General features: G+C 42.6%; 1 protein-coding gene across 1 annotated transcript in view; it reads right to left on the minus strand.

Annotated features, from left to right (window-relative positions):
- The window catches only part of SNCA (synuclein alpha), a 165,429-nt gene that overhangs the window by 109,328 nt on the left and 40,253 nt on the right, over positions 1-15,848 (minus strand). The window contains exon 4 of the mRNA XM_090037070.1: positions 10,966-11,111. Coding sequence (XP_089893196.1) covers positions 10,966-11,111 — 146 coding nt within the window. The remainder of the gene's footprint in view (positions 1-10,965; positions 11,112-15,848) is intronic.

The following is a 15,848-nucleotide window of genomic DNA, read 5'->3' on the forward strand; positions in this document are numbered from 1 at the left end:
TTAGTGTTTGCCTGATGTGAAGGTTAGTTCTCAGCTCTGAACCAAAACACTTTGTACTTGCCTAGTTCATTCAAACATCAGTTTCACATAGAGAAGGAATCGAGTCTTAAATATGAAATTTCAATTTAGGTGCATAGGGGACTGTTTGCATTAGAGTCTTGGATCTGAACCTGGCATATGATTTTTTTGTTCCGATACTAGAATAGTTCTGCTTATGTCTATTCTTGAAGGGTTACAACTATGGATGATGGAAAGTAATGAGAGAAGATGCTCCTTATCTCTGTCTCATACTTCCTTCACTCTCTCTTTCCTTTCCAAATAAATTCATAATAACACAAAACAGCCGCTTATCAGTGTGTTGCCTTTTGTCTCTTCACTTGTGACAGCATGGCAGAAGACCAGCTTGGCTTAGCACGGAGTTCTTCCATGAGCTAAAACAGAAAAAGGAAGCTTACAAAAAGTGGAAACTTGGACAAACAACTCACGGAGAAGTATATGAATATTGTTCGGGCATGCAATGATGAAATCAGGAAGGCCAAAGCACAGCTGGAGTTGCAGCTAGCAAGGAACATGAAAGGTAACAAGAAGAGTTTCTATGATTATATCAGCAACAAGAGGAAGATCAGAGAAAGTGTGGGTTCCTTACTAAATGAAAGAGGTAACCTAGTGACAGATGATGGAGGAAAAGGCTGAAGTACTCAGCCCTTTTTTTCTCTTTTTACCTCAGTCTTCACAGGCAAGGTCAGCTACCAGACTACTGTACTTGATAGCACAGTTTGGGGAGGAAGTGAGCAGCCAACAGTGGTGAACAAACCAGTTAGGAACTATCTAGAAAATCTGGACATGTACAAGTCCATGGGACCAGACACAATGCACCTGAGGGTGCTGAGGGAGTTGGCCAGTGTGATTGTAGAGCTGCTGGCCATTATCTTTGAAAACTCATGGTGACAGGGAAAGGTCCTGGATGACTGGGAAAGGGCAAATATAGTGCCCGTCTTTAAGAAAGGGAAGAAGGAGGATTCAGTGAACTACAGACCAGTCAGCCTCACTTCAGTCCTCAGAAAAATCATGGAACAAGTCCTCAAGGAATCCATTTCTAAGCACTTGGAAGAAAAGAAGGTAATTAGGAACATTTAAAATGGATTCATCAAGGGCAAGTCATGCCTGACCAACCTGACTGTTTTCTGTGATGACATGGCCGACTCTTGTCAATGTGGGAGACCAGCAGATGTGATATACCAAAAGAAATCTCATGAGGTTCAATAAGGAGAAGTGCAAAGTCCTGCACTTAGGACAGAACAATCCCATGCACCGGTACAGGCTGGGGACTAACTGGCTAAGCAGCAGCTCTGCAGAAAAGGATGTGGAACTTACACCGGACAATAAACTGAATACGAGCCAACTGTGTGCCCTCGTTGCAAAGAAGGCTAATGGCATACTGAGCTGCACTGGAAGAAGCATTGCCAGCAGATTGAGGGCAGTGATTATTCCTCTCTATTCGGCACTGATAAGACCATGTCAGGTGTACTGTGGGTAGTTCTGCCCCCCCTCCCCACTACAGAAAGGATGTGGACAATTTAGAGAGAGTCCAGTGGAGAGCAACAAAAATAGTTAGGAGGCTGGGGCACATGGCTCATGCAGAGAGGCTGAGGGAACTGGGCTTATTTAGTCTGGAGAAAAGAAGACTGAGGTGGGATTTAACAGTAGCCTTCAACTACCTGAAGGGGGTTATAAAGAGAATGGAGCAAGACTATTTTCAGTGGCAGCAGATGACAGAACAAGGAGTAACAGTTTCAAGTCACAGCAAGTGATGTTTAGGTTAGATAACAGGAAAAAAGTTTCTCACTAGGAGGATAGTAAAGCACTGGAACAGGTTAACCAGAGAGCTTGTGGAACTACCATCCTTGGAGATTTTTAAGACCTGGGTAGACAAAGCCATGGGTGGGATGATATTGTAGATGGTCCTGCTTTAAGCAGGGGGTTCAGCTAGAAGACCTCCTGAGGTCCCTTAAACCCTAATTTTCTATGATTCTATGACCTATACTTATACTGAAGTCTCCTGAAAACAGGGACTTTATACAATGCCAGTTAAGGGATGAAGAAAGAAAAAGTAAAGGTGCAAAAAATGAAATCTAATAAAATTTTGTAAGTACTATTTGGGGTTGAAACTCATAACATGCTAGTAATAGAACCCACTACATTAAAGTCTTCCATCTTATAAGGATGCCAAGAAAAGGTGGGTGAGTTAGGCCCTAAATATTTGCCATCCTTTTTTCTTTTTTCTTTTAGTTTTTTTTCCCCGGAGGGAAGGCTCTTTCCATGTGCTTCATTCTCATTATGTGCAGCTTGACTTCCTTTCTTTTGCCTCACTGATCAACTACTTACTAGATGATCAAATAGCTAGTTGAGTGTGTGGGGGGATGCTGTTGGAGAGATACTGAACCTTCACACTGACAGACACTCCTGGAAATGTCAGGACCGCATGGGTAATGGCTAGCCACTTCCTTGACTGGGGGATGAGGACCCTAGAATTTTACAGCCCAGACAGCATGTGGCATTGACAGAATCACAAGGCATCTGCTGAAAGCCCCTGGGAATTTCAAGATTGCAGAGGTGGCCTGAGCAGCTAAGCCCAGGTGAAGTGGGAGCAGTGGCCCCAAGCCTCTGAAGTAAGAGTGAGAGCCATGTGACCCAAACTACACCTTTGCATGTCCACTGCTGCACGCAAAGGGTAAATCGAAAAGGGTAAATTTACCCTGGACAAGGGTGAATCACCTGCTTTCCCCCCCAACTCCACTCTTTCCACCTGAAGCCTGGAGCCCAGCCAAAGCACTAGGTTCCTCTCCCCCACTCTTGGGCACTTGAGAGCATGTCCCATTCAATGGGATCATAAATCTGCTTAACTGACATTCTTGCCATCTCTGTCAGGGCCATGCTGTGCTCCATGAGACATTCTAGCCTAAGTACAGATACCACAAGCACTTGTGCATAAACAGCTCCACCTCTCCCCAAGCTACTCACAAAAAAGCATCAGTAGTATTTATTGAGCTCATCGGGCAAAAGGGTACATAGCAGCTTTGGCAGAAAGCACTCTTAGGTCAGGGGTAGCAGATACCATGAAGCTATGTCTGACAACTCCTGCAGAAACAAAAAGAAAATTCCCCGTCAAAAAATCCCTCAGACCTCCCTCTCTGCCACTCCTGGAAAGCAACACATATGATGGAAGGATTCCCACATGGGAACCATTGTCTCAGCCTCTCTCTCTTGCTGCCATGGTGGCTGCTGTGTTGGGCAGCTGGACAGGCTGGCAAGCAGCCTGTGACAGACAGCATGGGGTGCTCTGTCACTTTACGAGAGAAAGAGCCAAGGGGAGCTCTGCAAGGGGGATGGGGCACAGCCAGGGCTGGGTCGCCATGAAGCTCAATTAATGAGACTAATTAGAAGGCATCTGCAGGCAATCTTGGAGGGTCACCTGACTGGAAATGGGCAGGGCCTGAGGGAGATAAGCCAGGGCCAGAGCCAGGCCAAGTAGTCTGACCTTGGAGGCTAAACAGGGAAGAGCTCTGCAGAGGTGCCTGCGGCTGACAGCCAGACTGGGGCATGCTAGGCTTGGTGACAGTTAGAGTAGAAGCTGAGGGTTGGGTAGTTTAATTATAGCCAGAAGCGCTTGTGTTTTGGCTTCAATTTGGTCTGGTGCCTGGAGGGGGACCAGGAGGGAGTAGGCATGTAAGAGAAGGTCCAGTGCCTGTGGAGAACCAGGTAATTAGAGTCCAGTGGTTTGGGCAGGCCTGTGAAAGGCAGATTGCAAGTCCATTAGCACCCAGAGGGGCAATCCAATAGCACCTGGGTGGGCACACACCAAGCACGCCCAGAGGGGCAATCCTATAGAATTCATGAAGGGTAGTTCCATTAGTGCCTAAGAGACACAGACTGAGGACCAGTGGGCCTGGAGCCCAGAAGAGGGATAAATTTGGACTCCAGCGGGCCCAGCGCCTGAGCAGAAGCCAAGAGAGGGCAGAGATAAAGACTTCAAAGGGCCAAAAAAGAAGCTGAGGATCCAGAAGCTCAGTCCAGTACTATGGACTGGAGCTAAAAGTTTCAGCAAGAGAAAAAGGGTGGAGGCTGAAAAGACTGAGGCCTGACACAGGAGAACAACTGCAGGCTCACTCTGGGTCCCTCAGGCAGCCTCTCTCCTAACAAAACAATAACATCAAAGGTGTGGTGGGTGAGTAACGGATGGGAGCCCCTAGAACTCAAGCTGAAGCAGGAATTATGTAGCCACCAGGGGATGTCATGGCTGCTTCTTGGACGTGAACCAGGCACAAGGCCCAACAGCACCTTCCCCCCCTACTCCCTCAGGTCTGATTCATGGGTGAGTTCCAGTGGGTAGCAGCTGATTTCAATTCTCATGGTGCAGGCTGTATTAAACCTTCAGGGCAACCCTAGCCCTCCTCCTGCAATTGCAGGCCCATTCCAACCCCAGACCTGCCCCCTCAACTTCCCCACTCATGCAAGCTAAGTGACCCTTCCCCCTTGTCTGCAGGCTCTACACCTGTATGCAGAAAGCCAGCTTGTGGCAGCCAGCATACTGAGTCTAGGACAGGTGGCTGAACACCTGCTGAACAAATGGAAGTTGTGTATGTTGATGAAATGAAGAGGAGAAAATTACAAGCTCTGGTTGCAGCCTCTGAGCTAAGGCTATGCACCAGTGACTCCTGTCACCAGGGCCTGTGATACCAGCTCAGGGAACAAATCAGGCCATGTACAGGGAAAATGTATAGGCCAGAGGTTGATTAGATCCAGGCTGTCAAGCTGCATGACTGGGGGCTCCAGATGCAGGAGATACCCTGCAATGCAGCAGAGATGAGTCACAGTGCCAGGATAAGAAGTTAATGCACACAGTCTTGGACAACTGCCAGTCACCCTGTAAGTGCAGGCCTCCCAAGTGTATCCAGCCCAGTCCCAAAGGGGTTCAGGAGTGCTCAGAAGGGCAGGAGGGCATAGCCCACCAGCCCATTGGGTCAGGTGGTTGCTGCAGCAGCTTCTGGTAGCAGAGCCCAGTGGCCCCATATCATCCATCCTCCCACTGGGAGGCCCCAGGGGAAGCTCTTCCACTACTCATGGCTCCAGTCCCAGCCTGGGTCACACTGCAGGAGAGCAGGGCAGCTTTAGCTGGGATAAGCAGGCCTCCAGCTCAGGCCAGCTGCCTGATACGAGCACCAGACATTGGTGAGGGCTGCAGGTCCATGATTCTTGATAGGGGACAGGAGCCAAAGAGCCAGAGGTCTCATGTTGGAGGGCCAGCAGTCTTTGACACCCATTTCAGCAATGCCTTCAGACCCATAGCTCTCTCAGACAGACATTGGGTCCAGAATCACACAGCTGTGAAGGAGAACTCCCCAGTCTTGACTCTAGTCCCCTGAAAGTAGGGTATCAGGTCAAAAGCCCCCTACCTTAATTGTACAAGTAATAATGTGTGGTGAGTAGGCTGTTCTTGGCCCAGTTGGACTGCATATAATTTGCACATTCACCATTTCAAAATGGCTGAAATGTGTTTAAGATAAATCTGGTTGAATTAGTATCAGAATTAGCTGATTTGGGCTGAACTGATTTAAGAAACTTCTGTCCCAGACCCCTTCCTGGTTCAAGTTAAATCACAGTCCCCCAACATCCCAGCATACTTTCTAGCCCTGGGCTGAGCTGGGCTGTGCTGTTTACTCCAGTAGACAAGGGCTGGGGGGTGGGGTGGAGGAAGGGGAGGGAGGTAGACAGGAACTGTCCTTCCCTGGCCCCAGCTCCTGAGTACACAGCTCCGCTGCCCTGCTAAAAAACTTACTGCTGGCTATAACTGTGGACTACAAATCTTGATGTACCTGGAATCAGGAAGAGGAAGTGATGAGCAACCCTGCAGAGTCCTTCTGTTGTGATTCTGGACTGCAAATCCCAGAGACCTTGGAGGCAGCAGGAAGAGAAAGTGAACACACAGCCCATGCTGGCTACGTGCCAGAGATCCATGCTGTAGCACCTCCTGGCTTCTGGCCTGAGCCACTGCAAGCATGTGGCTGCATGTCCTGAATCAGAAGTAAATGTCTGTCCAGTTGTTTCTCAGTTTAATCTCTGAAGTTTAGATTAACCTGCCTGCAAAGACTGAACTGATTCAGCCTCGGGCTTTTTGCCTGTCTGTACTTAGTCCTGTACTTAGATATAAGAATCAATTATCTGGTTATTAAAACATCCGCCTATAATTCATTAACCGTATTTAGACAACTTCTAGGCTTAATATAAAACGTGACTATTCTTGCTTTGCTATCTGCAAGTGAACTCTTTCTAAAGACTCAAACTCTTATGCAGTACTGAGTGTGCCAATAAATTGGCCCTGTCAATCATTAGTTCGATTTGTCACTACTTCCTACTCAAAGTTTATGTTGGTTTATAATGCTGTCAGAATTTAGGCTGACAGACAGCTCATTGTGACAGCAGCTTTCTAAGACAAAACCCAATTATATCATTATCATTATTCTTCATGCTCCCAGGACATGGAGAGTGACACATAGATAACTTTTAACCTCTTAGAGGAAGAATTATTAAAAGACAAATAGTTGCAGATAGATGCAGGCTTCCACAGCAAGCATTTCCCTAAAAATCTGCTTGGAGATTCTATTCCATTAATGCCCTTGCCCCTACACATGAACACATTTATTTCATTAGGCCATAACCCCTTTTTTTTTTCCAAATCAGCAATTTGAAAGGCACAAACTCCTGTCTGCCCAAGAAATTAATGCCAGTCACAGCTCATCAAGTGAAATGGTTAATCAGTAATATTAAATTTCATAGATGCAACCAGATCCCTAAGGAAAAAACAAAACAAAACAATAGGTTTCAGATAAATCTATAGCATAGAGGTAGAATGCAATCATTACTATTAATTTAGAGGGAATCACACCCAAATTGTTTAAAGGAGAACCCTAGTTCTTTCTATCTGTCACTTCTGTCCTGCTTCAAAAACTTACATAGCAGCCAAATTAAAATATCTTTCTAGCTTTAACAAAGAAAAAAGAAATTACACAAAATGAATATTAGTGCTCGGCAGTTGAGGCAGCCAGCTATCACATATTCATAGATCACAAATCCCATTCTTATCATGTCCCTTGATCCTGCAACCAATTCTGTGCAGGTGGTCTTCAATATTCAGATGCAGTCCAACTGAGCCAAGGATAGCCTACCAGCACATTATTACTTGTACAATCCAGGTCCTAGTGCTTAGCTAATAAGCTGAGAAAGCCAATTTGTCACAAAGTTGGAGGCAAATTCAAATGATGCTACACCAGCAACTTCCTGTAGTCAAATATGCAAAAGAATTCCAGTTTGTAAAACCATTTTTGTCTATTTCTAAATAATTCTGCTTGATTTCTAGTTTTCCTGTCAAATCATACAAATGGGTTTTCATGTAATGGTAATAACCGAACCCTGATCTGGCATAGAGAGATACAAGATTGTTTGTTTTATGTGAACCCAAATTACAATGATATCAACAGGAATAGAACCTAGGAACCAGAGACACACTTATCTAAAGGACTTAATCTTTTGGAAGCAGCAAAAGATTCCTATCATCTATATGAACTATCAGGAGATTTGACCCACTCAAATAGCATAGTACATGAATACATTACATAAATTACACTCCTATTTCCTTATGTTTACAAATTATATTCATATTTCCTTACTTTTACATGCTCCCTGTTATTTGAAAAACACCCAGTTTTAGCAGATGTTTTCCATATTTTGCATAAAACCAAATGTGAAACTACGTGGAAAATGTGATTAAACTAATTTTTATATTATGTGTCATAAAAAGCTATAAAAACTGGTTGAATTTTGTAAGCTGACACTTTCTAGACTGCTACAACTCTTAAAAACACAGTAAGGCAAAGATTTGCAGAGCAGCCTAAGAAATCTGGATGTTAAACTTCTGAATTGCCCTACTTCCCCATACAGCCTAAAATTTAAATGACAGTATAAGCAACAGAATCACTGATTTTGTATATTTGAAATAATATAATAATTGTATATCATAACTGCGCATCTCATAGTCTCCAAATAATAGAAATATACATTATGGATGTTTTTTATTCTACAAACATGATTTTATTCTATTGAAGATGTGGAGTTTTGTAGTTTTATCAATTCTATACTATGTAAAATTAAATTAGCAAAAATCAGGAAAGAGAGGATATCAGGGGATCTGTATTACGGAAGTAGGTTAAATTAAAAGTTTACAATTTTACAATTTTAAAAGCCAGGAATCAGAAAAATTAAAAGAGTTATACTGTAGTAAGTCTGACACCTATGAGATATCTACTGAGATGAATGCTTCAAACAATGCACCTCACAGGAAACGACACAAATTTAAGTTGTAAAGCCACTGGAGAGACCCTGCTCAACTTGTAAGAAATTAAGGATGTAGAATTTTACAGCTTTTCAGCAGTCTTCTAAATACCCTGGCAGTTAGTTTGTTTTCTTGATCTTCCAAATAGCTCCTAAAAGGAGTTCAGACCACATTAAACAGCATTTTCTCTATACGTGAACAAAAAAGGATTAAAAACCAGGATTAGAATTGCTTCAAACAACAAAACCACTAGAATAGTTTTTAAACTAATCTAGTTCTCTGCACCAGACATTCCACTCATCATGCATGATACCTTTTTCTAAAACAGACATAGGGTTCACAAAGACAAAGTGCACTTTAATAACAGATAATAAGAATGCAGAAGAGTTACTTGAAAGAAGTTAGTATTAACTACTTATCCCAACACAAATTGGGGGGAAATATCACACAGATCAACTTTTCAGTCTAAATACAGTTTAGTGGTCAACATTTAAAACTCATTCTTTTGAAAAAGCTATTTTCTTTTCTCTTATTTTTGTAACACTAAAATATATTTGTACATAAAACATAACAGTGATATGGTTTCTTCTGAGGCAAAAATAGCCAGAGAGAGAAGAACACCACACTGGTCATCATTAAATAAATCATTATGTATCAACAGTTACCATAATTCAGCATCTGAAAAATCACATATTTTCTCTCTTGTAGGCATTAGGATGTAAGTGCAGTGTTTCAGATACCAAAATGAGGCAACTGTCAGTATAGGACAATTTCTGTGCTGAAACAAAAATAACTGCAGTTATGACACACTGGACGCTTCTACATGTGTGTCCTTAAGGCAACATAAGGAAACTAACATCACATTACTGGCTATATGTAAGGTGTATTAAGGATGGGTCTACACATGCCCATCCTTAATGTGCCTTAAATATGGTGCCTTAGAGTGATTCTGGAGTAAATTTGATACCTGCATAAAGCTGGTATCAAATTTATGCTCGAGTAGTTAAGGTGCTTTAAGCCAAGTGTAGATGTGATACAGTGCCTTAACGCTGTCAGCTGCACCCACTGCAGCCAAGCATATGGAGCCGTGATCTGAATGGCAGAAGAACAAAGAATGTGCCTTTGCCCCAGGGTGGGGTTCCTGGCTGGGCAATGCAACACTGCAGGCAGCGGGACACCTCACTGCTCACCCGGGATTCAGGTGCCCTTAGAAGCTTGCACTGTGGCTTCCCCCAGAGAGCAGGCAGACAGGGGTCTGCATTTACCCCAGCACCTGGCAAGGCATTGCCTGCTCCAGTTGGCATGGCTCCAGCATGGCAGGGCTTTCTTTGGCACAGTTCCAGCATCCAAAGCGACTTCCCCCCTCCCATCAACACTGCACCCAGCATGCCTGGGCTGAGCCTGGAGGAGCTGAGACTGCCTCTCTCACAGGCAGTGTTGGCAAGAAAGTGGATAGCATCAGCTCCTCAAGGCTCAGCCCCCGCACGCTGGGTGCAGCATGTGCAGGGGAAAGTCGTGCCCGGTGATAGAGTCACACCACAGAAAAACCTCACCAGGCAGGAGCACTGAGGCATGCTGGCTAGAGCAAGCAATGCAGTGCCGGGTGCTAGGGTAGACAAAGACCCAACCTACCTGCTCTTTCTGGGGAGCCACAGTGCCAGCTTCTAAGTGTGCCTGAATCTTGGGCAGGCAGTGAGGTGTCCCACTGCCTACAGTGCTGCATTGCCAGCCAGGAACCCTGCCCAAAGGCAAAACTAGTGACAACAACAACCCCGCTCCCACCTGCTCTCATCTGCTGAAGAGGGGCTTAGAGCACGGACGTGTGGGGAACTGTCCAGGGTGCTGACCTCAAGGTCCCTTAAGGCATCCACATGTAGACACCTGCCTAATGCCCCTTAAGGGGCATTGCCCTTAAGGCACATTAGGTTTCATTGCACATTAATGCACATGTAGATATGCCCACTAAAGATAACTGTCAAAGTCTAGGGAAGTTCAGAGGCTATTTGAATTCACCTCATTCCAAACAGAGAGACTGGAGTCTGCTGCAGACTTTGCTCCTGAGCATATAAAAATTATGAGCATATGAATGTATCCTATGGAGAGTACAGGGCCCTTTTAAACTCACTCCGTGGAAGATATGAGTTGCTTATGCTTTTAGTTGAAGAGATACCTGGTTCAATCCCTGGTATGCTCCAAGATCATTACTGTCATATGATTCAGTCTCAGGCTTCTAATTTAACTGATTAAAGGGTTTGGAGTTACCAACATACATTTCAAAATCTTCCTCCATGTTTAGGCTAGTCTGTTCAAGGGGCCAAAGGAAATTAGGTACCAAATTCCCCCTGAAGTTCCTAAATCCCTTCAGTATCTTTCAAAAAACAAGCTATAAAACAACATACTTGTTTTTCAGATTTTTCATTTTTATACCATAACATAAATTTCATTGCATAAATACCTTCACCAGAGCAACGAAGAACATTTTTTCCTTTTGCCAAGAACCAATTCTCCTTAGAATTTACAGTGGCTCTTCATTACAGAGGTTTATATTCCTATCTTTAAAAGTTGTTAATTAAACAAACCTGTTTAGCCAACTGATCCTTCTTCACCAAGCCAGTGGCTGCAGCAATATTCCCTGCTCCTTCCACTGTCTTCTGTGCAACTGCTGTCACTCCTGTCACCACAGCTCCCCCAACATTAGACACCTGTTCTTTGGTCTTTTCAGCCACTGTAGAAAATAATAAATAAATAAATAAATAAGTTGCTGTACAGGGAGCTGAAGGTTAGTCAGGGAAAGTAAAGTACCCTGTTGATAGGACAAAAAGTGAGAGCACATCAATGGGCAGACACGGGAACCATTACAATCTCTCTGAATCCCACGGAAATCGTAAGACATGAAATGGTATCACTTAATACTACAGCAGCAGCACAGCTAGAATTAAGGACCTAGCTGTAGTTCATTTGTTGCTTATTAAGGTTTTTCCCTGTTTGATCACATCAGATTCCACTGTGGAAGGACAGAAGTTATTAGCTATGGGCCTTTATGATACCCAACTGCATTCCATAGCCTTTACATTCAGTGCAATGCAATAGAGAAAATGCATTCTGATTAGCTCATACAACAGTCTGGCTACATGCAAAAGCAATCAGAAACAACTTACTAAACCAATCATTGCTTCCCAGCCTGTGAGCAACACAATTTCAGAGATTATATTTTATCTGTTTCCAGATACCTGCACTCCACTACAGGGACAGAAGCCCACGCTGAACAAGAAACAAAGCCAAAACAAATCAAAGATACCCAGGCAATCTAACTTGGTGCCTGCAATACACATACCCTACATACACAAGAATGATTCTTCCATTCTTCCTTTCAGTATTATACAGGGTTCTGGCTGCTCATTCATATCCAGGGACAGCTTGCGTGTTAGTGAAATTGGCTTGGGAAGTGCAGTTAGACTCCATGCATTAAAGATTCAAGGCCAGATTATCAGAAGAGGTCTCATTTAGTCACCTAAAAAGGGTTAAAAATTTTCAAGACTGTCAGTACTTACAGAGCTTCCTGGGAAAACTATCTGGTTATTCACTTTGTCCAAATAGTCCCTAGTCTCTCTTAAAAATCCGATTCCCATGATGCATTCATATCTAAAATTTCACAATTAAATTAACAGAGAATAGACCTTGCTTTTCCGCTCCAAAAAACTCACAGCTCCCTCACATCTGGAGTCCCGTGTCCAGTTTTGGGCTCCCTGCTACAGAAAGGATAAACAAGTTGGAGAGAGTTCAGTGGAGAACAGTGAAAATGGCTAGGGGGCTGGGGCACATAACTTATGTGAGGACAGGCTGAGGGAACTGGGCTTATTTAGTCTGGAGAAGAGAAGACTGAGATGGGATATAATAGCAGTCTTCAACTACCTGAAGGGTGGTTTTAAAAAAGATGGAGCTAGATGGTCTATCAGTGGTAATGAATAAAAGAACAAGGAGCACGTTCTCAAGTTGCAGCAGGGGAAGATTAGGTTAGATATTAGGAAAAACTCTCTCAGTAGGAAGGTAGTTAAACACTGGAAAAGGTTACCCAAATAGGTTGTGGAATCTCCATCCTTGGAGGCTTTTAAGACCCAGCTAGACAAAGCCTTGGCTGGGATGATCTAGTTGGGGTTGGTCCTGTTTTGAGCAGGGGGTTGAACAAGGTGACCTCCTGAGGTCCCTTACTGCCTTAATTTTCCATGATTCTGTGATTGTATATTACATTAGGAGATGTGATTAATGACTTCCTATCCAGCATTTAGGAAACACAAATGTATGATTTAACTTTTTCCTACCTACTAACAATGAAAACAAAAAAGCAGTAGAAGCTGAATTACAGATTATTATTACTTGTTTTACCATAGCACCTGAGGACCCTCCAGGAGTCACCATCTGTGAAAACAAGCCACTGTACAAAACATAGGAAAAAAAATCTCTGCTCCAAAGCTTACAATCTATACTCATTGTCAGAAAAAAATATAGATAAATGTCAGAAATGCATCCAAGTTAACCATTTCTATGTTTTTTTCCAGCATAAAATCTTAAATGAATTTTACTGAACACCAAAGCATCTATTTAAGGCCATTGAGCTTACCATTATGAAGCTTATGTAAATAATTGTGTAAACTTGTCACGTAATATTTACCTACAAAAAAAAAAAAAACTGGGGCTAGGGACAGAAATTATTCATAAACCAGTACAAGTGATTGGAAACCCGTTAAAATCTGTAGCATAACAGAAGTCAATTGCATGTAAACCACTTCCAGAATGGCCAAAACTGGTTTAAGATAAACCTGGATGGATGTAGTATCAGACTTAACTGATTTAGGTTAAATTGTTTTATTGAACTTCTGTCCCAGATCCCCTCCAACTTTAAGTTAGCTCACAGTCCCCCAACATCCCAGGATGCTTTGCACCGCCCTTGCAACCCCCTTCCCCTTACAGAGTGGTTGGGCTAGACTTGGCCCAAACTGTCTGCTCCAGATGAGCAGGGAGATGTGCTCTAGCACCTCCCCCACCACCACCACCCTGGCTTCTGGCCTGGGCCACTGCAGGCACGTGGCTGCATTTCTGGAATCAAAAAGTGAATGTCTGTTCACTTGCTTATTGGTTCAATCTACAAAGCTTAAACTAACCTGCAAAGATTGAATCAATTCATTCTTGCCTTGGGATTTTTGACCATTTTATAAGTAGCCTAGAGCATTATTTACATGAAAGGTTTTACTTATTTATCAACATATAGACTTTTAGAAAAGGACAGGTCTTTATGTGCTCATGGCAATCTATATCATCCTGTAAACATTAAAGTATGGGTATATGGCATGTCTCAAGAGTTAAATATGCACTACTTAAACTAGAGAATTTAGGTTTCTTTTTCTACTTAGAATGGTCGAAAAGAACAGTGAAGAACAGGATCACTGAAAAATATCTGCAGGGATTCCAAAATAATTCTGAAAACATTTTAAAATAAAGATGCATTCAATTTTTTGATGAATTTTTTTTTTTAATTTCTGAAGGGTTTTGCTAGTTTTTCCACCCTTTTTTCCTTCTATTTTTTTCTATGACAAAGTATAAAGAAGGTAGGAAAAGTTATTTAAAACAGCAGGAAAATGGGGGTAAAGGAACCCAATTAAACAGTTTTTTAGATTTTCTTTTCAAGTTTTTTCCCTATAGAGAACTTGAAAAGTTTTGAAAATTCAAAAATAAAAAAATTGGTTTTCCATGAAAGTTATTTGCCCCAAAAATATTTTTGACAGTCAGAAGCAGCAGCCTTAATAAGGCAAAGAGATGAATCCTCTGGTACTGTGAGCCAGCTTGCCTCAACCAATTTCAATAGCATTATCAGCATAACTTCATTTACTTAAAGTGGTATGGCATAGTTTTATTTACGCCATTTGATGGTCTGCCTCAATAACAGTCACTGACAAAATAAGGAAAACTAAGTTTGATACCCCCTGGATGTAATAACTCAATGATGATATAAAATGGCTCAAATGTGTCATTATTGAAATGGCATTTCTTAGGGGGTAGGTACACAGGTGACTGCAAGGAGAATGAGGGTGGGGTCTTGTAGTACAACAGCAGCTGTATGGTACAGTATACAAACTTACTATCCAGGGTAATGAAAGTTGATAAGACATACAAACAAATGTACATAACCATTCATTTATGGCAGAGTCAGTATATGCACATTGGTAATGATCACAGAGCAGATGACACTTTGCAATCCTTTGCCTTCTTTTTCCTCATGATAACTTGTTTCTTTGCCCATGACAAGGGTGATAGTTAATATGTGCTAGGGTGATTATCCAAGGAATATAGTTGCTAATACTACAGTATCTGAAATCTGTTTCCTCCTCCCAGAAATGAATATAATACTCTCAACGAAAGGTTTAGTACATGCCAACATGAGAAAGGAGTGAGAATCTTGACGGCTGACACTAATTTAATTGGAATAAATAATACATACATAATCAAGATGGGAACCAAAAAGCAGTAGCTAAAGCTGTAAAATAGGATGGAGTAGCCTGACAAGAAACAGGCAATATGATTACTGCAAGAGATTTACCATTCATAATAAAACAGCAAAAGCAACTTACTCTTACACCTTCTAAAATGGCAAATGTTTTATTGGGTCAATAAAATGTTAAAGTATTTATTTAATGGCACTCACTGATTATGAAGACAAAGAAGAACTAACAGACAGAAATGTAATTGCATCCTGCTGGCATAGAAGAGTAAAATGCAGCATAAAAAATAGTTTGCTAATTTGAGATAATATAGAGCATTCAATCTGATATAGACCTGTCTCTGTGCATACTAATGAAGACTTGCAGGTACTCTATGGCAGTTTGCTTCTCTCTCAGAAAGTGTTGTCAAATCATTACTTTGGCATGGAATGCAGTGCTCAGACTCCTGAGCTCAACAGTCATGAGGACAAAAGGCTGCCGAACAACTTGATATCCAGCTTTCCAGGGAAAGCTGCTTTCTCCAGAGACAAATCTTCATTTCAATTGCTTCCATCTCAAAACAATAAGCAGAGCTGTTTTCTACTAAAAATGGTAAAGTACGTCACCCAAGAAGCATTCCATCTCATAAATACAATTTCAGCTTTATCCAGGCTTTGCCAAATACTCATTTAGCTAGGATAACAATTTCAAAAGCACTTCAGAAGTCTTAATCCCAAGTTTTAAGGTATTTAGGTATGTAACAGGGGGCCTGCTCAGGGCCGATCTCTGCACAGCCCGCCCACCTGTTCTTGGGCGAACAGCCCGCTTTCTCGTACACCACGCCTTAGTAGAAGTAATTTAAGCAGGAGGCTGCCCATTTTCTGCCTCACTGCCAGGGGGTGCTATCTGCAGCTCCATTTCTCCCCTACACCGCAGCCCAAGCCTCGCAGATGACATCATGATGTTCTCATATGTGCCAGTCCCACACG

Source organism: Crocodylus siamensis, chromosome 2, assembly GCF_052110815.1.
Source record: "Crocodylus siamensis isolate JL-2025a chromosome 2, ASM5211081v1, whole genome shotgun sequence".
NCBI lineage: Eukaryota > Metazoa > Chordata > Crocodylia > Crocodylidae > Crocodylus > Crocodylus siamensis.